This window comes from Eleginops maclovinus, chromosome 6 (genome assembly GCF_036324505.1).
Source record: "Eleginops maclovinus isolate JMC-PN-2008 ecotype Puerto Natales chromosome 6, JC_Emac_rtc_rv5, whole genome shotgun sequence".
Lineage (NCBI taxonomy): Eukaryota > Metazoa > Chordata > Actinopteri > Perciformes > Eleginopidae > Eleginops > Eleginops maclovinus.
The window spans coordinates 6,126,895-6,147,674 of record NC_086354.1 but is presented as its reverse complement, the minus strand read 5'-3'; the positions used below and the strand labels follow the sequence as shown (position 1 = coordinate 6,147,674).

Genomic DNA, 20,780 nt, shown 5'->3' with positions numbered 1-20,780 from the left:
CTTCATAGCTTTAAACAAACCATTCTTTCCTTTGGAAATGAGCAGTTAGTGCACAGAGAAATGTTATTCATGTGAGAAACGGTATGTTACCTATTTTCTTCACCCTCTCAACAGTGTTCAGAACTACCTACCACAAAACCATAAGGCTAAAATCCTGAGTGCAAAGAATACACGGTGGTATAACACAGTTTCACAGACGGGATGAATAGGACAACATTATGTAATCGTTATTTGTTTTAATAACTATACTGCAAATGTTTTTGGAAACCTTGCTGCTTTTAACCTATAAATTGTTGGTTTAATTCATGATAGGAACATTCATAAATAAGAAAAAAGGAAAACAGACGGATTGAAGCACATGAAAAACTTTTTTCTATTTTGTTTGCATTTTGAGACTAAATGTTAAGAATTAAGTTGAATTAAGGACATGCGGTTACTCTATTCTCCATATTGCAACTTTATTCTCAAAATGTTTATCTTTATCTCAACATTTTAACTTTATATCCAAAATGTCATCTTTATTTTCAACATCTAATTTTTTTCCTCGACATTTTGATTTTATACTAGAAATGTGGACTTTATTCTAAACATTTCAATTTAATTATCATAATTTCACCTTTATTTTGATAACGCAATTACAAATATTTCCACGCCATTTTTTATCTTATGGCTAGAACTTAAATTGAAATTTGGACGATTCTTCAAATAAAAATTAAAAGGGATATTCCCCTCCTCTTTTTTTTTTCTTATGCCCAGCCTTATTCCCTTTCCTAGGTTCCTGCTATATGTGGAAACACAAAGACCACACATAACCCAAAAATAAAAAGCAGTTTAATGTGGTACAGAATAAATCACCAAACACATTTGAGCCTCACATGCAAACTACTGCATGTTGTGCAGCTACACTTGGAATTGAAGCTCAGTTTATACAAAAGAAGGAAGTAAAATAAGAAGGGGATTCATGTTATGACTGAAGGGCCACTTCGGCCCGTCCTGTGATGGAGCTGTGAGATCTTCAGAGCGATGGTTGCCAGGGGCGCCAGCATCACCTGTCCCAGACAAGGATGATGTTAGACTCAAGCACCTGGCTGCCAGATGCATCTCCTCATTAATATTTAACTATAAGGAGACATATACTGTTTAGCTGAAATATCTACATTTCTTAAAAGTGTTAACACAAAGCAGAAAATATTGGGACAAAACTGGATCATATTAGTGTCAAAAGATGCTCTTTCTTCTTAAAACTGATTTGTCCTACCTTAAATATTACAGATGGCTTCCAAACCATGAATTAGTCACATACATTAGACTTAAATTAAACATTGAAAATATTGTTTGTAAATGTGTTGGCTTAATTTGGCATTGTCATTTATTAAATCACAAAACATATATAGAAATGTTTTTGTTTTTTTTAAGTTTAGGTTTTTTTTTGTCATCCCAAAATAGCTTTCAATTTGTGTAGTACATACAGTACTAGGGCTGTTACCATCTTGTAATACAAAACTGTCAACATATCGTATAAATATCGCTTTGATACAATCATGTAGAGTCTTAGGATACAATGAGCCCCAATTACTGTTAACTCACGACCCAGCATCCTGGGGTAAACTCATACAGTAGTTGAAAATATACCTATGGTTTGCTTTGAGTTCTAAGAATACACACATACCTAATATATAATATATATATATAATAGCTATTGTGGTAAAACTCACCGTGTTTGCATTGGTAAGGTAAATGAAACTACAGTATGAAAATGTTTTTACAGTTTTTCTGGGGAGAAAAGATGGAAGCAAAGCACAGAAAGGAAATAAAGCTATGTACTATGTGTCACTGAAATGCTGTTTAACGTTCAGCTGATTGCTAAAAAAGACTCTCTTCCTCTTACTGTCTGTTCCTCATGCTGCTCCATTTTTCCATGGAGGTCAGCTGAGGACTCTTATATCCTCTGAGACATGATTGTCACACGGGTGCTTTGCCAAAAGTTTAAGATGTGAGTGATACAAATGGCATTTAGGGTGTGGCATTATGAAGGCCAGCTGAACAGAGGTGTAAAATGAGCTAATTGTGATTCAGAATCTTTTATGAGTGAAAGAACTGAATTATGCTTAGCATCTGGAGTCTTGTTGGTGATACATGAGCTTACATTTTTGAGGAACATGTTCAAAGTTACATTTTTGTATATTTACAATCGAGAAAAACTGTTTAAAAATGGACTGTAAGAACTGTATGGCAGGCAATCCCTGCCCTCTGCCCACCACATGGCACTATCAACATCTCATACAGGGCAAAATCGTGAGGTTCGTTTCATGCAATTCAGAGTTCAAGCTTTCACAATTAGATATTTTACCTGTGTGTCTTCAAAGATCTGCTCCTTCTTGTAGCTGTCTATGTAGATTCGGACTGTCGCCCCTTGGCTGCCCGTCCCACTGAGTCTGTAGATGATCCGAGAACCATCAGAGAAGATTATCCGTAAACCCTGCGATGAAAAACAGACCATACAGACTAAGTGAAGCTTTTAGGATCTGCAGGCACAGCTCCCTAGCTCCAATAAGGTTACATCAAGTATCTGTACACATTAAAAACTGCATTATTACAGGAACACAGCTCAGTGTGTGTGATGTACCTGGTTCCTGGAGATGATGCTGTCCACCGGGTCTGTGTACTCAAAGTTGTCTGCTTTTTCCACCTGGTAGATTTTGTCCTCAACTGCAAATCTCTGCTTCACGAAGGACTTGTCTGCGATCAAGATCTCTAAATCTTCCATCATCTCACAGGCTGCGTCTATGTCTACGTTCTCATAGTCATACCTGGTAAAAAAAAAAAAACAGAACACTTATTGTGTTACATAAATAAGAACTCTTACTCTACAGTGTCCTCTAGTGATTTTAATGGGAGGCCAACGCTATTACAGGCACCATCTACCAATTTCCCAAATAATACTCCACTTACTTACATACTACACATAGGAGAGTCCAGGGGATTACAAATGAACACAAATTAACTGATGAAGGAATTGGCTAAAAGATAATAACCTCACCAACTCTCAATGGAAGAACCTAATAAGTGAAATTTATGGAATGGAGAAAATGATTACGAGAATTATAAACCGAGTTCATATGTTTGATGAACGATGAGAAAAATGGTAAAGTATAGAACATAAAACATTTAAAAAGAACAAGAGGTAAGAACTGACAATTGATGTACACCTGAGTATTAATAATGTATCCATTGTTTTATTTAGTATTTATTTATTTTCCAGATTTTTTCCGTTGCTAAGTAGTTACATTTTATGTATCTGTGTTTACTTGATTATGTATGCTTTGTTAATAATATTTTAAAATGCATATTAAAAAATAAAATTAACAGATGAATCATTGACGTGAATCAATGTCAAGAGAGTCTTAATGCAGAATATATAATATATCTGATTACATTTGGTACTTATTTCCACAAAGGGAAATAAGAGAATTTAGAAAAGCACTGACATCATCATGTTATATTTTGTATTTACTAAACAGTGAAAGCAGGACTTTAAGGAATATGTAATGGCACATACAGTCCACTAAGTGTCAGCCATGTCCTTTATCTTCTTCATCTGTATCTGAACCTTAAATCCAAACTACATCCGTATAAATACAAAAAAGTTAACATTATTATTACGAAGAATAACTGATTCTGCGATTTTTGCACTTTTAGTTAGATGATGGTGTAAACTCCGATTACAGACTAACAGACAAACAACACAGGGGTTTCTCACCTGGTGTAGTAGTTCCTTCCATATTTGAGCCAGTGTTCCTTCAGGATGTCCTCCACACTCTGCCGTCTGGACGCCAGGATGGAGAGCCATGCCAGCACGGCCCACAGCCCATCCTTCTCACGGATATGGTCTCCACCTGAAAGACGATATGTAATTAAATAACATTAGAGTCTTTTATCCCTGACACTAAGTTAATTCCAATCTTTTGATCTAATAACTTTCTGAAGAGATACAGTACCTGTGCCGAAGCTTTCTTCTCCACACAGAGACAGTCTGCCTGCGTCCATTAGGTTCCCAAAGAATTTCCACCCGGTGGGAGTCTCATATAACTCTATTTGTGTAGCTTTGGCTACTCTGGGAATACAAGGAAAGAATACTTTGCAACATAAATATTACTTTTAATAATGTGCAATGTTAAATGCAACAATTACATTTAAATACATTGCGACATAAGTACTCATTATTGACGTGAATCTTAAAAAATCTCACATTTAGATGAAAAATGTAATCCTGATTCGGGACAAAGGGGTGTTCATTTTCAGTTTTATTCAAATCTGTTGTGCGCTGATGAATGCAGTGGTTTAAATTAAGGCATAAAAGCATGGAAAAATGTGAACAAGACAAGATAAGTTTTACTTTTTGAAAGCTATATCAACTGATTTGATAATAAATGATTTAATATTTATCGATGCATGTACCGAAAAGCTTAGTATTTCCCAATTCTCAGTGACTTAATAATAGCAAGTTCAACAAGTGCTGCTTGTTACAAAAAAGAAGTATACGTTTAAGTCAAGCTGTGGTTTTATTTCCTAGAGAGGTGCCCATTTCAAAATTAAATTGAAAACAAATTAACACAATATTGATTGACACAACTCTGTCTTGGAGTGTAGGATTACAGTCTATCAGATCCCTTTGTTAAAAAAAGAAAAAACATTGTTATGGATCGGTTTACAATCTTAGGAGAAGAACATTAATCATGTTTCCCCCTCTAACCCTACTCAGTGGTTGTAGAAGTGATGGCCGTGTTTTTTACCTGTCTAAGGCTGCGCTTGTGGGCATGCTGCGGGCGAAGCCTCTCACCCCAGTTTGCTGGAAATACGGGATGCAGAAGATGTTGTCAGCAATCACAGCCACGGAGTCAGAAGGGGTGACGAAGAACCCGTGTTTACCGAGGATCATGTTACGGTCCTAGAAAGGCAGACAAAGGTCAAAGGATTTCTTTTTATTAGATTTCGTTTTAGTAAATCTAAAGAAAGACACAGTAGTACACTGACCCCATCACCCTCAAATGCTGCACCAAAGTCATACTGTCCGTCTCTCATGCTGTCAACCAGATCTGTAGCGTAGGTGAGGTTAAGATCTGGGTGCAGACCCCCAAAGTCCTCAAGAGGGACACAGTTAATGGCAGAGTTGGCAGGACAGCCCAGCTCCTCACAGAGTATTCTCCTCACATACGGTCCTACCACTGGGGAGCAGACAGAGGCGACAGAGATAAGATATGCTGTAAGACAATGATGAACTGCCAAAGTCAAACATGGTGTCGTTCATATAAGGATATTGGCATTCAATTTGAAGGCTTAATTAAATACTCAATGCTGTTTGGTCTATTTCTAAAATTCTGCAGACTGCTCTCTGTCGCTAGCAGACTGCTAAGGAAAACAGACCACTGCTTAGGGCGACGATCTGATCAAGGGACTATGTGCAGTCATATCAACTTTGAAAGAGGTCTGGTAAACGTCCAATGTTAGTAATGGCCAAAAAAATAATACTTTTCCTCCTTCAGAAAACAGAATGGAATACTTTTAAAATATACATTTTTATATTTGTGCATAGCACAAAAGGTTGGATTCATGATGGCTAAACTGTCCACCGGGATTTCACCCATTGGTTAGTGTACTGCGGTTATGAAGCCTTGAGTTCGGCATTTTGTCCGATGGCTTTTGGTGGTTGCTATCTTATTTTTTGTGTGTCAGGGTGATAAGGCTTAACTGAAAGGGTTCAAGTTCTAACATAATAACAAAGACAAGATTTAAACTGACACTTATTAATTTAATTTAACATCATTTTTGGTTGAAGAAGGCTTTCAACTAGCAATTGAGACCATACAATTGTTTGTGAAATATTTACAAAGGTAATAAATTTACTGAGAAATCGTGTAATTTTCTCATAGACTTCTATACAATCAGGCTTTGCAAACGGAGGACAGGCCCCCTGCTGGATATTTAAAATAATTTAGGTTTAGGGCCCTTCCCCACTGGCTTAACTTTTCAAATTTGGAGGTTATTGCTAGGTAAATATAAAGTCACAGCCAGCTGTTGGTTATCTTAGCTTAGCACAAAGACTGGAAAATACTACATAAACTACAAAAGAGTTAGCATGTTGATTTGTATTGCGGCTATGGTTTGAAAAATAGAGAGAAAGTCCAAGGCAACAGCGGTAGGGGTGTTGTATCTTGTAAACATGAAACACTATAAATATAAATTCTTAGGACTTCCTGTTAAGTGGTGGCACAGGGGATGTGAGGTCTGTTGGCCCATTAGATCGGGTTTCAATGTTTGGGGATGCTTTAAATAGCTTTAGTAACCTGATCATTTTGAATAGTTCCAAAGTCAACAGTTCCTTTAATCCAATGGCCACCTCTCCTCTCATATTGAAGCCTAGAACACACATGCTTTTAAACATATACACATTTTTACAATATAAAAACAAAAGTACTTGTGTCAATGGAATCACCAAAACAACCATGAATTATATAGTCATATATAGTATAAAGACACAAATATACTGTAGTTGTGTAGCAATCTTTCAAGCTAGATAGACATGAAAATCTTGCTGTCATTTGTATTAGGAGTGACACAATATTTGGATTAGATTACATGCTGTTCGTTAATATCCTCTCACCTCCATGCATGGCATCCAGTCTGATCTTGATTTGGTTTTCTCCAGATAAAATCTCTTTCAGCGCAGAAAAGTCAAAGATGTTCCTCAACAGGTTAGCGTAGGATTCCACAGAGTCCACAATTTCCACTAGACACAACAAAAAGTAAGAAACAAAATTGCAATTTTAATCTAATAATAAAAGATGGAAATGATGACTGAAGAGGATACGGAAGAGGATTAATGCCAATGAAAGGAGAGAAAAATGTGCATGTATCGAATAAAGTTGAAACTTTGAGAATAAAGTAAATGTTTTGTATATATGTGATAAGGCTACTGTAGTATAGTTTGACTTATTATTTAAAGTTTGATGTTATTCTTAGGATTTCGAGTTATTTCTCAAAATATTATTTTAACTTTCAAACATTTAAAAAAAAATTGTTTTAATAAATGAATGTCATTGAAAGTTCAACTTTTTTCTTGAGTTTTTGCCTTCTCTTCAATTCGAATCTTTCATTGTGTTACCTCCTAAACGTTTCCCCCCTTTTGCTCGGCCTTATTTCTCTTCCATACAAAATGTGTAATCTCACTCGTTCATAAAATTAAAAAAAGTCAGACATTTTTAAATGTATCTTTATGTGATAACATCAACCCACCAACTATTTTCAATCATTACTGTACCTCTATATTGTCCTATTGAAAGTAATGGGTGACAGACAGAGGTTTCACTTCACCTGTGAAGGGTTTGAACTTGTTCTCCAGATCGAACATCTGTTTGCCCAGAGTAGTCAGGTCCACCTGCAGTCCGGGGCAGATGGCAAACTCCTCGATGGTCCTGCTGATCTGAAAGATCTTGTTTGTGACAGCCTCCTTTGCTGGACCTACATGAGGAAGAATAGTCTCAACATTACACATGATATTGCATGTTCTGGTGTACTAAAGAGCTTTAGACAATTGACAATAATATACGGTTGTTTTGGATGTTTATTTGTAAACCATGCAGATCTTTTGAATGTGTTTATCCCAGACAATCTTACATTTGATCTCATCACTGTGTCTAAAAGAGGCCTTGTTAACTCTTCTCATAACACTATTTTTCTCTTGGCTGATGCCCCTGCATGCTTCCTCCTCTCCAGTTTCCATACCTCCGTTTGCAGTATTAAACTTAATGCCAAAGTCTACATCAGGTCCCCCGGGGTTGTGGCTGGCAGTGAGGATGATGCCACCAATTGCTTTGTATTTCCTGATCAGACAGGAGATGGCCGGCATGGACATGATCCCGTGGTGTCCAATGATCATACGACCCACCTGAAATTTCACACAGGTGTGTGTGAGTTGGCTTCGAGGAATGTGTGTCTTAATTTATCTAAGTGAGGGAGGGAAGGGAATATCAAGTTTGGTTCATCCTGCTTAAAGTAACGGGGACTTCATTTAATGAACAACAGCTATGGCAAGTTTTATTATGTGTGAGTGTAATTCAAATCCTTTTAACTATCCTACTGAGAAAGCATCAGGTGCTTAAGGGTTGTGTAATTTAAACCGTGGAATCACAGGGAGCTCATTACTGGTCCTGGCAAGAGAATAGAAAACATGTTTTTTCTGTCTTTGAAGGAGCTGTAGCTACATCAGCAACTAGCTGAATATTTATGGCAGAGGCTCTGCTTTATATTGCATTAAACAGTCTTCTATCACTGCCTTGATTATGACTCATAGATTCTGATGAGCAACTGCTCCCAATTGCAAATTACAATTGTAATCTCATCAGGCAATTGCACATGCAAGTATTTGGAAAAAAGGAATGAATACAGAATTCAACAGGCCACTTTCCGCCTTTCCACGTCAGGAAAGGAAATCAAGTAGCTCACATAGTAGTAAGAAATATTTAAACTTGTTGATTTTTCTGGAGTTGATGATACAGTAGATAAGGAGTAAACCGTCTCTCTTCCTTCTCATCTCGGTTATGAGTTGTGTTTTCCCATAACAGATCGGTCACTAGCGAAAAAATGGCCGCGGGTTAAGACTAAGTTTGATCAGAAGCGCAGGGGGGGCCATTTATTTTATTCAGGAAAGAGGATTTAAATTGGATGGAGTTTAAGGATGAGGGCAAAAGTCCAAATGTATTTACTAAATTAAGACAAATAAGTTACTTGTTTTTAGATAACGGCAAAATAATAATACATTTCAATAGGGGCATGTTTGAATGTAGTTTGGCAACATATAATGTACATAGATAATTACAATACAATGCACCTTACATCAACATTCTTTTTTCAATTTATTAAAAATATGTAATCTTTTTTTCCCTCTTCAAAAATATGCATGTGTCAAAGGCTGCAAATTGGATACTGATAAGACATGAGGTTGATACAACTTATGCCAACAAAGAGATGAGAACATGGTGTCACCCATGTGCTCACATCTGCCCACACATGTACACAAACACCAACTGACCAGCATGCTCACACAAACAATCACACATGGGGACACTGACCCCGTTGGCAGCTGCCATCTGCACAATGACCTCAATAGCGGTTCTGTTGAAGAAGTGGCCATCCCCTCCGACCACCACTGTCGATCCCTGCCGGTCACGCAGGTCGATGGAGGAGTATATACTCTGGATGTAGTTGTGTAGGTATTTCGTCCTGGTCTGGAATACGTAGACCTTTTTCCTCAGGCCGCTGGTGCCAGGCCTCTGGTCGGGGTAGGGAGCTGTAGGGACCGTCAACACCTGCAGAGGACTGTTGTCCATTGTTTCAAATGTAAATCCAGCTTAATGCAAGAGCCTAGAGAAAGAACGTGTTGTTCAGAGGGAAATCCCCTGTCAGTTGACATGGGGAAGTGTACACAGGGGCAGAATGGGAGAGTCTGATCTGGACTCCTCCTGTTAGTTCACTGGAAGCACAGTCGTACTTCTGAGGCCCAAAATAACCTTTCAAACTAATGTGTGTGCAGAGGCATGGGAGGTAACCGAAGACGCTCCTTCACACATGTGCAGGGAGATCACTGTCAAGGGTTGCAGGCCCGGCCACAAAGAATCATGATTGGGTGTGTCAGAGTGGAAGTACTGAGGTGTTATGGGATCTATTTGTCCATCTGTGAATGGCTGCAGCTGTGCACCGAGTAAAGATATGCAAAATAGAAGAATGGCATCTCGGATCAAGGAGCGCCATTTCAGGAGGGATATTTCCCCTTTTTTTAAAAACAGACACTACAGGTGAAAAGTGGAACATTTCAAACTCACATGATAAAACTTCCAAAGTGTATTACTTAACTTAAAGTGCAACGCCCCGCCCCCATTGTCCTCCTTTGTTTATTTCTGTAACATAGTGACATCCCCATGTAACACTCGCACTTCTATTGGCTAGAGCTCCAATAGATTGTATGTGATAGACTAGAGGGGCGAGACATCTTTAAGTAGTTGCCCAATCACAACAGAGCTAACCAATCAGAGCAGACTGGGCTCTGGTTTCAAACAGAGGGTGTAAAGAGGTGCAGCAGCACAGGCCCTATGAGAAAAAATAAAGAGCTTTTTGAATGTTAAAGCATGGAGACATGTCACAGGAGAGCAAATTATACAAATATAAACCTGAAAATTAGCATAATAGGGCCCCTTTAAGACATGGGCTTTTTTACTTTACAAGTTTCGGAGATTTGTGTTTAAATCTGCAAATAATGCCTTATATAATAAACCCAAATGTGTATGTGTATAAACATATCATGGTAGCAAAAAGAAGTGTGAAAAAAGAGTGAGTCTTTAGGATCACAAACTAAGTATATGGTTTCAAGCTGTCTGTTTACAAAGCAGAGAGAACAACACTGCCCTCTAGCGTTTTCTATTGGCTCTAACAACAACACAAAATAGTTGGACATCACAACGATCCCGGTTTTAGAATGAGTAATAGTTCCAACATGCCTTAGTCAATAATTTACTATGCTTTGACATAAAAACAAAGTCAGTGTTTTCTGTCAACGATGACACTACTCTGTGTCAGATCTCTGTTGACATATAAAGACCATTCTGTGCCGGACCCCCAAATTAGTCCATAATAACAAACAGGACGTTTTAGATGTATAATCAGGGTATGCGTTTTCAGTTACAGATGTCGACACCTCAAATAATACTAGCATGATTTGGAGTCACCATCATATATGTTTTTATTACAAATGAATAAAATATTCCACAAAACAGTAAAGATGACTGTTATTATCTGGAAATGGTTCCCAACCTTTTTGGCCTCATGACCTGTCCAAATAAAACAATATCTGATTGGGATGTCATTTCAGCAACTATATTGACGATTGATTAATTACTGAAGTACTACATTTTGGGAGTTTTGGACTCTGGACTCGGTGTTGTCACATTAGTGCTGGTGCTTTTTTTGCTATTTGCCGACGTTTTTTAAACAATTCATCGAGGAAACAATCATTCAATTCAGCTCTTGCAACAATTAAATATTGTTTAATGTTAGGGAGGAGATGAATCTGTACCATAGAAATAGAATAGGGCTAGAACGGTCATGTCAAGTCAACTGGTAGAAGGGTCAGAGCGAGGGCCTTAGATTTGAACTGTTTTGCAGTCACTCTGTCAACCTCCATATAAACCAAGATGTGGCAAGTTGCAGACTCACTGAACTCAGGTTGTGCGGTAACAATGACTTCACACTTAGAGCTTGGAATATTAACAGTATGAAGTATAGAGAGATAGTGAAAATGAGTCCGATACAACAACACATTTATCATTGACACACTCTTATCTTAAGGCACATTGATATCCCTACAGCTAGGTTCGCTTACAAGACAACAAACCACTAAAAAGTGTTTCAGAAAGATCCATTTTGTAGCAGTCTTTCTCATCCTAATTCTGTCCTTAGATTGTATCTTGCGATCCATTTAAGGGGTCCTTGCCCTACTGTATTTTGGGAACCATTGCTCTGAGAGTCAATGTGACCCAATATAAAAACTGCTTACATATGGCTGTATGTTTTAATTTCGTCACCATAACCTTTGTACTCTGAGATGCAGTGAGTGAAGATATATTTTAATTGCTAACTCTGAGGTTTCACAATACAAGAGTTCAATCACATTAAAGATGATCCTAGCAGGCAGTTATACATTTGTTCAGCTTCCTCAGTTAAGCATGCTTCTCACTTGGAGAAAAACACCTTCCTCTCTGCACACGCCTTCTTAAACCATGTCTGCCACATGAAGCATTGCCAAGGCTCATGGAGAGGTCACTGTTAATGTTTATTTACTGGATGATGGTGGTGACGGATCACTGAAAAACACCTGCTTCAGAGGAGGCCGATGTGGTGGAGATGGCGCTAGGAGAAGACACAGGGTATACAGAGATCTGGGTGAACTTGAGGGAGTAAGATGCCCTTCGGCCCGGCCTCCATTGAATCCCTCTCTTACGATCCGAGCGCCCCTTAGGTCTCATGTGGAAATATCTCCCATTTAGGTTAGTATCTCCGCAAGCGTTGTACCACCATCCACCTGGAAGATGATAGAAATTAATTGTTGTGCAGCTGAAAAGTATCCATTGCTCCCCCCTCTTTGTATCCAACCAGGATAAACAGGTATTGCACATTTACACCTGTTAGAGGTGTACAGAGCAGTCAGATATTTTTATCCTTTATCTGTAATAGAGTGGTGCAGGAATGAGTCCTCAAACCCAGACATTACTAAGCATTTCCCACTTTGGTTCCCTCATCTTGAAGTCAAAGGTTTTTTGAACATGTGGTTAATAGCCTGAAATAAGGTTAGTGGTTAACATAAGTTTAAGAAAAAGTTACCCCACACATGAATGTCCAAAGTTTCTGTGTCATAAAAATGCCGGACGCTAAGCAACCTGACAAACACTAGCCGCCTTTATCTTAGCGGTGGCGATACATAGCCATGCCACATGATGTGTTTTGTTTGTAGCCTAACATTAGCTTTTTACTTCTGCCGATTGCATTTAAGCTTCGAAATAGTGGTGTAAATATGTGGAGAGTATCATGCTGAACAAAATGTGTTTGCTACAGAACACATTTTTCTTCAATATAAGGAAATCCAATGGAAAAATCCAATTGCTTTTTGTCGAGGGAGCCCTTGCGACTTCGAGGTTGGCCTGCAAAACGTCATAGCTGCACTCCTCTGTTACAGATTGGATTACATTATATATATATTACATATAGTCTTTATCTGTATCTTTTGAAAACATTTATCTTTATTTGGAGAGAACAGCGCAAGTGGGTGTGGCTTATACTGGAAACGTTAAACTCGCAAATATTGTATTTATGATCCTAATCCTTCAGTGCATCTTGATTTAATATTACATATCATTAATTATGAAATGTAACCACGTTCTCATTTCTCAGCATTTTATTTCATTTGTTCTAGAAAATACTTTTTACTGTATTATTTGTGCTTTTCAAATGACATATGCAGTTACATCCCTATAGTACCTGTGTAGTCTTGGGCACAGTTGAAGCCCTGGAGGTTGTCATTGTCCCTGTCCTTGGTTGAGAACATCATGCCAGAATGGTTGCTCATGGGGTCCGGCAACTCTCCAGACAGATGCGTGAGGTGAATGGTGTAGTTGCTCTCAGGACCATTAAAGTTAAATCTGTATTCGATGGAGCGCCTGTCCTGTTTCCAGTCTTCCAGCTCGATGTGAAGGACAGAGTTGCCCTGAGCGGCTAGAGAGTGGATCTTCCTGAGACCGAGCCAAAACTCTCCTGTTAGTGAAAAATCATTTAGCGGTCACAGCTGACATGATTTAACAAGAACCTTTGAGAAGTTATGCACATAAAAGTACAGAATATTTTCACCTACAGAGGTTATAAATGTTATAATCATGATGTAAATCAGGTCATTTCAAATTTGGCAGATGAGAACGAATGTTCTAACTATAAAATGGGTAATTAAAGTCTGGAGAACAGAGCAGTGTCTCTCACCTTGAAAATCTCCAAACCCATTTTCATACTTCTCCCAGATTTGATCGAAATTCACTGAGCCATCATTTCTTCGCTGGATGACTGTGGCTCCATGATCTAAAATGGGAAAAATGGGAAACAGCAATCACTACATTTACAAAATACAGTGTATTTGTTTTGTTAGTGGCTGAGCCTGCCATCCCAGAACTGGATTTTAATCATCTTTAAACATTTGAGAAAATTCACATAAAACAATCCATGCATGCAACCCAGTCTCTAACACAGCTGCTTTATACTGCCAGTGAAAACCAACATTTTCTACAGCTGCTTTGAATAAGAATTACAACTTGAGTTAAAATATAAAATAAGGATTGGTAGACTTAATAAGGTATGAAATATGAAAACAACTGGCCCTGTGCTCTGGTAAAGTTTAATATTTGTGTGTTGGTACACTACCTTTGCTCATGTCACAAAAAGCCATAAAGGGCTCCGCTCCAGTGGGTTTGATGACATAAAGGCCACTGATTCGTTCCCCTCCGTTGAACAGGTCACTGCAGTCCAATGGCAGGTCTATTTTAATAACGACCACAAGTATAATGTTATAGTTAAAACTGCTATAAGCTTTAGATTTGGAGCAGTGCACTTGTGATCAGACAGTCAGCAGCTCATATCAGCAATAAAATGTGTGCAGGATAATGGATTTCTCAGTAAGATCTGAAAATGTGAGTGTACCAGGCAGGACAGTATGACATGGGAAGTGGATAATTGCTGGAAATTGTCACATTAATGAGTTTTGGGCCTGCTAAAAATAAAACATGCCAAATCCTAATATCACTAGACATTTGCTCATGTTATATTTTCCTTACTCATCATGGCGTTGGTGCTGGTAAAGCTTGAGGTCAGATAAGGGGTGAGTGTTGGTGCTTCATTATTGTAGGTTTCAGGCATCCTCTCAATGGTCTCCTGGGCCAATGTGTTGACTGTAAGCTGTGGAGAAATAAAAAGGAGAAACGTTAGCATGCAGAAATAATCCCAAGGCTGATCATTGTGAAATAATATGGCTTCCACACGTAAAAACATTTGGTTGTTATTCAGCAAAAGTCTTTTTTTTCAAACTTTTAAGATGAAGAGAAACAACATCAATTTTGAGCTGTCAAGACAAAGAAAAGTGCAAATGAGTTATAACGTTGAGGCAATGGCCTTGGTCGTTAAAAATATGGACAGCTCCTTTATTATGTCTGGACCAAATTATATAGTAACATACCATGAAAACTTCTTTCTAACAGCACATTAAGTGCAATGCTTTGAGGGTGACAGCCCATAAATCTAAAAGCTGGCAAAAAATTGTCTTGGGATATATTTGGAAAAATGCACACAGTTTACACAGCAACAGATGAAAGGCCATGTGATCAAAAATGCCCATCCAATCTTACTTATCAAGGGATTGTATGAAAATGATGGGCCTGGGGGAGGGGCGTACGAGACCCTCCCAGGCATTTTTTTTTAATGCTGCTGTTCCTTGAAAGAAAATACAACAACTCCCACACAATATCTGAAAATGATATATTTAATATCCTAACAAAATGGCAAATATCGACCCTCTCTAACGTGTGCTAAAGTATTAACGCTATATTCCATCAAATGAAAATATCAGATGACGCTATAGCCAGATAGGTATGACGTCATGTGCCTCTCCCTCTGTCCAATAAATTACACGACACGTTGGAATCGTTTCTCCCAGAGAGTTTTAAATATGAATGTGATAACTATTTGAAGAAGGAAAGGATGAGAAATGTTGAAAAGGCCATCCCAAAATATTTGACCCTAAGCAAAAAGGGAAAATACACTCACCCACATTTAATGTCATCAATCCATCAAAAGACTGTTCTCAGATGTAACTTTTATTTTGATGCTTCTAGTATGACTAACAGGATGTAGGTATGAGCCTGCCATGGATTCCTCAGAATTCTCGCCTACGCTATCTCTGCTATTTATCCAGCAAGGACAATTTTGTGACATTTGGGGATTTTAAAAGCTGCCAACTGAGATAAGCTGAATAAACACAAACAACCAACAACTTTATTTTTGAAATAGTGCAGGAAGTAGGATGACCAAGGGTCAGGCCAGGCTAGCCTGGTAGTTGCAGTTTTACGTACGTTAGCATATGTATTTAGCATACTTAGCAAGTAAATTCAAATTAGGCAACAGGACAAACTCCGGAATAAAAGCCCTGTTTTTTTTTTGTCACATGGCTTTGTTTTTCCCCCTTTGTAATGATTTCCCCATTGTGTTGAATTATGAAGGGTTTAGCAAGATCTTTCTCCAGCTGTGTAGAGCTGGGTCTGGCCGTGCTAGCCTGTTGGTTGCAGTTTTAACATGTGGTTCACATTGTGAATTGAAACAAAACTACTTGCTAATGTTTAAAAAACAAAGGTACATACGTTAGCTTACTTATGAAGCGTACAAGAAATAGTCTTGGTTAAAGTCCTGTGTTTTTCCTTCATTGCTCCTGTAATTACTAGTACGTTGTAGGTCGCCCCAATTATTGTTAACCTCCCTACAAGGTGATACAGCTTGCAATGACCTACTGAGCCAAATAAAAGGTAAGAAGGGCCATACTACCTCAAATCAATGCTCTAAATCAGGGGTTTTCAACCGGTGGTCCGCGGACCCCTGGTGGTCCGCGGCGGCATTGCATGTGGTCCGTGACAAGAGCCTATGTTGATCAGTTCACCATTGTTTTTTTTTAATATAAATTCGCTTTGATATTTCAACACATTTCCAGAATACCGTTACATATCGTGAAAAATATGTTTAAAATAATATAAAGGAAATTCAAGCTGACAGAATGTAGCCTTGCGCCTATCCAGTCTATGGTAGCCTGTGATTCGCTAATGGTAATGAGTTGCGTCGCTAACCTCACTTATTATTCATTACGTACAGTCTTGCGAGCAAAGTTGACACACATTTATAAGCATAGCCGACGAGAGTATTTTAAGATAGGTTGTAGTACAGCAAACATTTGTTACATATGTACTAGTCTAGCTATATATCTAGCACCAATGGATCGTTTTGTAGTGAGGAAAGTGCCAGAGGGACAGGCTGCCATGACAGAGGGTCAGGCTGCCACGACAGAGGGACAGGCCGCCACGATAGGGCAAGGACAGGCTTCCGAAGCGTCAACTTCGCAAAAAAGACGAAAAAGAAAATACAATGAGGAATATGTTAAATATGGATTCACAGTGACGACAGACAGAGCAGGAGAGGAGGTACCACTGTGTTTCGTATGTTCAACAATTCTCTGTAATGAAGCTATGAAGCCGTCGAAACTTACGCGGCATATGGAGACGCATCACGTCCACTTGAAGGCCAAACCCGTTGAGTACATGCAACAGATGTTGCGTGATTTCAAAGGACAGCAGGCTACCATGAGGAAGAGTGCAAAAATAAATGAAAACGCACTGAAAGCATCGTATCTGGTCGCTCTCAGGGTTGCAAAAAGTAAGAAGCCCCATACCATTGCAGAGCAGCTTATATTGCCAGCAGCCATAGATATGTGCAGAGCTATGGTAAGCGAAGAATGTGCCAACAAATTAAAAACTATTCCGTTGTCAGACAACACAATCGGAAGACGAATTGGGGAAATGGCAAATGATGTCAAAGACCAGCTGATGGCAAAACTTCAGACAGTTCTGTTTTCCCTTCAAATCGACGAGACGACAGATGTTACTAATGATGCGCAACTGTTAACATTTGTGCGATACGAGGACAGTGGCACTATGTGCGAGGAATTTCTTTTTTGCAAACCACTGCCCGGGCGAACTACCGGTGTAGAAATATTTAAAGCACTGGACGATTTTTTCACGGAGCACAATATCTCGTGGCAGAGGTGCGTTGCATTATGCAGCGATGGGGCCCGAGCCATGAGTGGCAGCAAGACTGGACTGTTTGCGCATGTAAGGAGGGTGGCTCCGGGGGTAATTTGGACACACTGCCTGATTCATAGAGAGGCTCTCGCCTCCAAAGATCTCAGTGTTGAGCTCAGTGGTGTGTTTGATGTCGTTGTCAAGACGGTCAACTTCATAAAACGAAACGCATTGAATACACGCCTGTTTTCATCCCTATGCCATGACTTGGGAAGTGAACACAGCTCTCTCCTTTATCATTCAGAGGTGCGTTGGCTGTCTCGCGGCGCTGTGCTCGCCCGTGTGTTTGAACTACGCGGAGCTATCTACGAGTTCTTGTGCGAGAAGCATTCTGATCTGGCTTCCAATTTCAACGATAGTTACTGGTTAACTAAGCTGGCGTACCTCACAGATGTTTTTGCAGAGCTGAACAAGTTGAACAGCTCCATGCAAGGGAGAGATGCAAACGTCATGCAGCTCTACGAGAAGCTCGACGCATTTGTGAAAAAAATGTCAAAGTGGATCGAACGAGTGGAGAGCAATAACTTGGCGATGTTTCCTTCAGTTGAGGAATACCCTGACAGCACTGACATCAACGACACTATATGTGAGCATTTGAGGAAGCTTGTGCGTCAATTCGCAAAGTACTTCACTGATTCGGAAGAGTGGCGCCGTGACAGCAAGTGGATCCTGCTCCCATTCAGTGACGATGCATCAGTAGGGTCAAGTCTGACGGCTGTGGAAGAGGATAAGCTGATTGAGATGTCCACAGACTCTGTCAGGAGGCATATGTACGACACACAGCCCCTTGTTAAATTCTGGATAAGTTGCCAGACAGAATTTCCACAGCTTGCTGCAAAAGCAATGAGGTGTCTTTTGCCCTTTCCAACCACATACCTGTGTGAGAGTGGTTTTTCTACACTGGCGTACTTAAAGAATAAGTACAGGGCTAGGCTTGATCCAGAGAATGACATGAGACTGTCTCTGTCTACCATTTCGCCACGAATAGACAGGCTGTGTGGACTTCACCACGCCCAGATATCACACTGACAGGTAGGCCTAATTCTCCCATGTTTTCACTGTTACGACCCTGGCGGGTTTAGGCCCCGCCCTGTGTTAATGGTAAGCCTGTTCTCTCTCCCTGCTTTTCTCAATCTCTCTCTGCTTTTCTCAATCTCTCTGTCTCTACAGCAGGTGATTGGTGACAGGTCTGTCCTGGCTGGGTTATAAAAGCCCTGACCAGCCAGCAGTTGAGGCTGCCTTGGTCTTCATTTGTTGGATTTTGGTTCTCCGGTGTTGTTGGATTTTTGTTCTCCGTTGTTGTTTTGTCACACACCTAGACTGACTTTGCATGACATTTTTAGTTACTTTTCCCAATACTGAATTGCACAACACTTTATTATTCTTTATTCTTTCTTTAAAATAATCTTTAATTTAATTTAATTTAATAAATCTACTTTTATTATTATAAAATCTGCGTGGCCTCTCTTTCATGTTTCATGCATTGAGCTATGCATGTAACACCAAATACACACGCGCACGCGCAGGCACATCAGTGGGCCGCGGATTGCTTTCTAGTCCGAATGGTGGTCCCTGGGACAAAACCAGTTGAAAACCCCTGCTCTAAATGACAACTGATAATAGCCATCTAAGAGGCTGATAACATTCGAAATAGGTGCCCCTTTAACACACTCTTCGGCAATAAAAGATGTCCTGTGGTCCCTAGCAGTTACCTTTTCCTCCAGTGTCTTAAGCTGAACCCTTTGGTAGTTGAGTTGGTCGCTCTGCTCCCTCACAGCCTTCAGCAGCTCTGTGATGCTCTGATCCTGGTTGTGGATCACCTCCTGAGCCCGGAAGAAAGTTGGAATCAAGGGAGCAGCTATACAATAGTGCTATTTATTGTTAATATCACACATAATACCCCCTTCTGTAGTCATACAGTTGGAGAACTAATACAAAACAAAGCATAGGTAAGCATTAGAAACATTCTACCTTGGTAAAAGCTTTTCTCCCATCTACGATCTATTCATTTCATCCTGTATAGAAAATGAGCTTTCCAAAGAAACGTTTCCATACCACCCAGAAGTGGTCAAGGTGGAAGGGTTGTATCTTAGCCTTTGTGTCGGCTTCTTGTCATCTTTTGTCCTTGTTTGTTTATAAAGCATTTAGCATGAAACCATTATCCAAATCTTGGTTACACCTTTCCAGCCAACTTCATTCCAACACGTTACAGCTTTTACTTACGTTTTTGGTATTTATAGTCAAAAGACCCCATTTACACATAATTGAACCTTAGTTTTGAGGTAGAAAAAGGCAAACATGTTGAATTATTCTGACTATAGATAGGATAAGCCTAAGAGGGACATATCTTTTTGAGTTATAAGAGACTTGTATGTCAATGTTTTTTCCGTCGGAAACAATTTCAGGTGTTCTGATGAAAATGCATAATAACCAGATGGTATAAAGTTAAAACACCCATAATATTCGGAAATGATTCATGTTATTTTGTTTGGAATTAGATTTTCTAATTAGGAAAACCTTTAGAAACATGTCAAATTTGACCAGAGGACGGCAGGAAGATCTTACAGAAATATTTTCACCGCATGAGAATTAAAAACCCTCTCCACATGGCTCACCCTGAGGCTGTTGATCTCTGCCATTTGTTCGCTCGTCACCAGGCCATGCGACAGGTTGCTCAGCTTCTCCTCCAACCCTTCCACCTTGTCCTGTAGCCGGCTCTTCTCCTGCAGGATGTTGTCCACTTTGGAGTTGATCTCAACTGACAGGCCCTTGATCTCATCGTTATTGGCTTTCAGCACCACCGTAGTCTTCTTCAGTTCCTCTTCTTCCTCTTTTATTTCACTGGCAAGCACTGACAGCTGGTAAAACGAGCGGTCAAAGATGTTGATCTTCTGGAGAATGTCGTTTATCTGTCCTTTTGTCTTCTGAACAAACTCCCGCAGGCTCTGACCCAGCTGGAGGAGGCCGTTTGCCAGGAGACGCACATCGTCCAGAGCGGCAAAGCGGGAGCGGGTTTCCGCCGGGGCCTCGGGCTGCAGGACTGGCTGTTCCCCTGAGCCACAGAGGGCAGGGACACAGGCAGCAGCCAGGACCAACAATATATGAATAGGTGTAATTCTCATGTTGTCGTCGTGCTGCTTCTCCAGCTGTGTGATGTTAGGGGAAGTAGTGGCAGCCCGTTCCCTCCAATGTGACCGAACAAACAGTGAGGATCCTGGGCTTTATACTCTGTCTGGAATATGGTCAATGATTAACTCTGATCAATATCTGCATTGATGATCCAGTTTCCTCTGATAGTCA

The 20,780-nt window shown here is 39.7% G+C and overlaps 3 protein-coding genes across 4 annotated transcripts; 1 reads left to right on the top strand and 2 right to left on the bottom strand.

Moving 5' to 3' along the window:
* Positions 1-813: 813 nt before the first annotated feature.
* Positions 814-10,523, bottom strand: LOC134865968 (phosphoglucomutase-1-like). Its single transcript, XM_063885838.1, has 11 exons — positions 9,129-10,523; positions 7,783-7,945; positions 7,372-7,518; positions 6,662-6,787; positions 5,035-5,225; positions 4,794-4,948; positions 3,999-4,114; positions 3,761-3,896; positions 2,627-2,810; positions 2,351-2,479; positions 814-1,049 (listed from the first exon to the last, which is right to left on the bottom strand). The coding sequence occupies exons 1-11, from the start codon at positions 9,384-9,386 to the stop codon at positions 960-962; spliced, it is 1,695 nt and encodes a 564-aa protein (XP_063741908.1). The 5' UTR covers positions 9,387-10,523; the 3' UTR covers positions 814-959.
* Positions 10,524-10,767: 244 nt separating this feature from the next.
* LOC134865969 (angiopoietin-related protein 3-like) lies at positions 10,768-20,661 on the bottom strand. 2 transcript variants are annotated; one of them, XM_063885839.1, is made up of 7 exons: positions 20,096-20,661; positions 19,193-19,303; positions 14,421-14,541; positions 14,011-14,124; positions 13,576-13,671; positions 13,084-13,356; positions 10,768-12,130 (listed from the first exon to the last, which is right to left on the bottom strand). In XM_063885839.1, the coding sequence occupies exons 1-7, from the start codon at positions 20,600-20,602 to the stop codon at positions 11,910-11,912; spliced, it is 1,443 nt and encodes a 480-aa protein (XP_063741909.1). In that variant the 5' UTR covers positions 20,603-20,661; the 3' UTR covers positions 10,768-11,909. The 2 variants fall into 2 exon arrangements, with proteins under 2 accessions (XP_063741909.1, XP_063741911.1); XM_063885841.1 differs by lacking the exon at positions 14,011-14,124.
* LOC134865967 (protein FAM200A-like) lies at positions 16,190-19,089 on the top strand. The gene is made up of 2 exons (XM_063885837.1): positions 16,190-18,512; positions 18,651-19,089. The coding sequence occupies exon 1, from the start codon at positions 16,428-16,430 to the stop codon at positions 18,507-18,509; it is 2,082 nt and encodes a 693-aa protein (XP_063741907.1). The 5' UTR covers positions 16,190-16,427; the 3' UTR covers positions 18,510-18,512; positions 18,651-19,089.
* Positions 20,662-20,780: the final 119 nt, after the last annotated feature.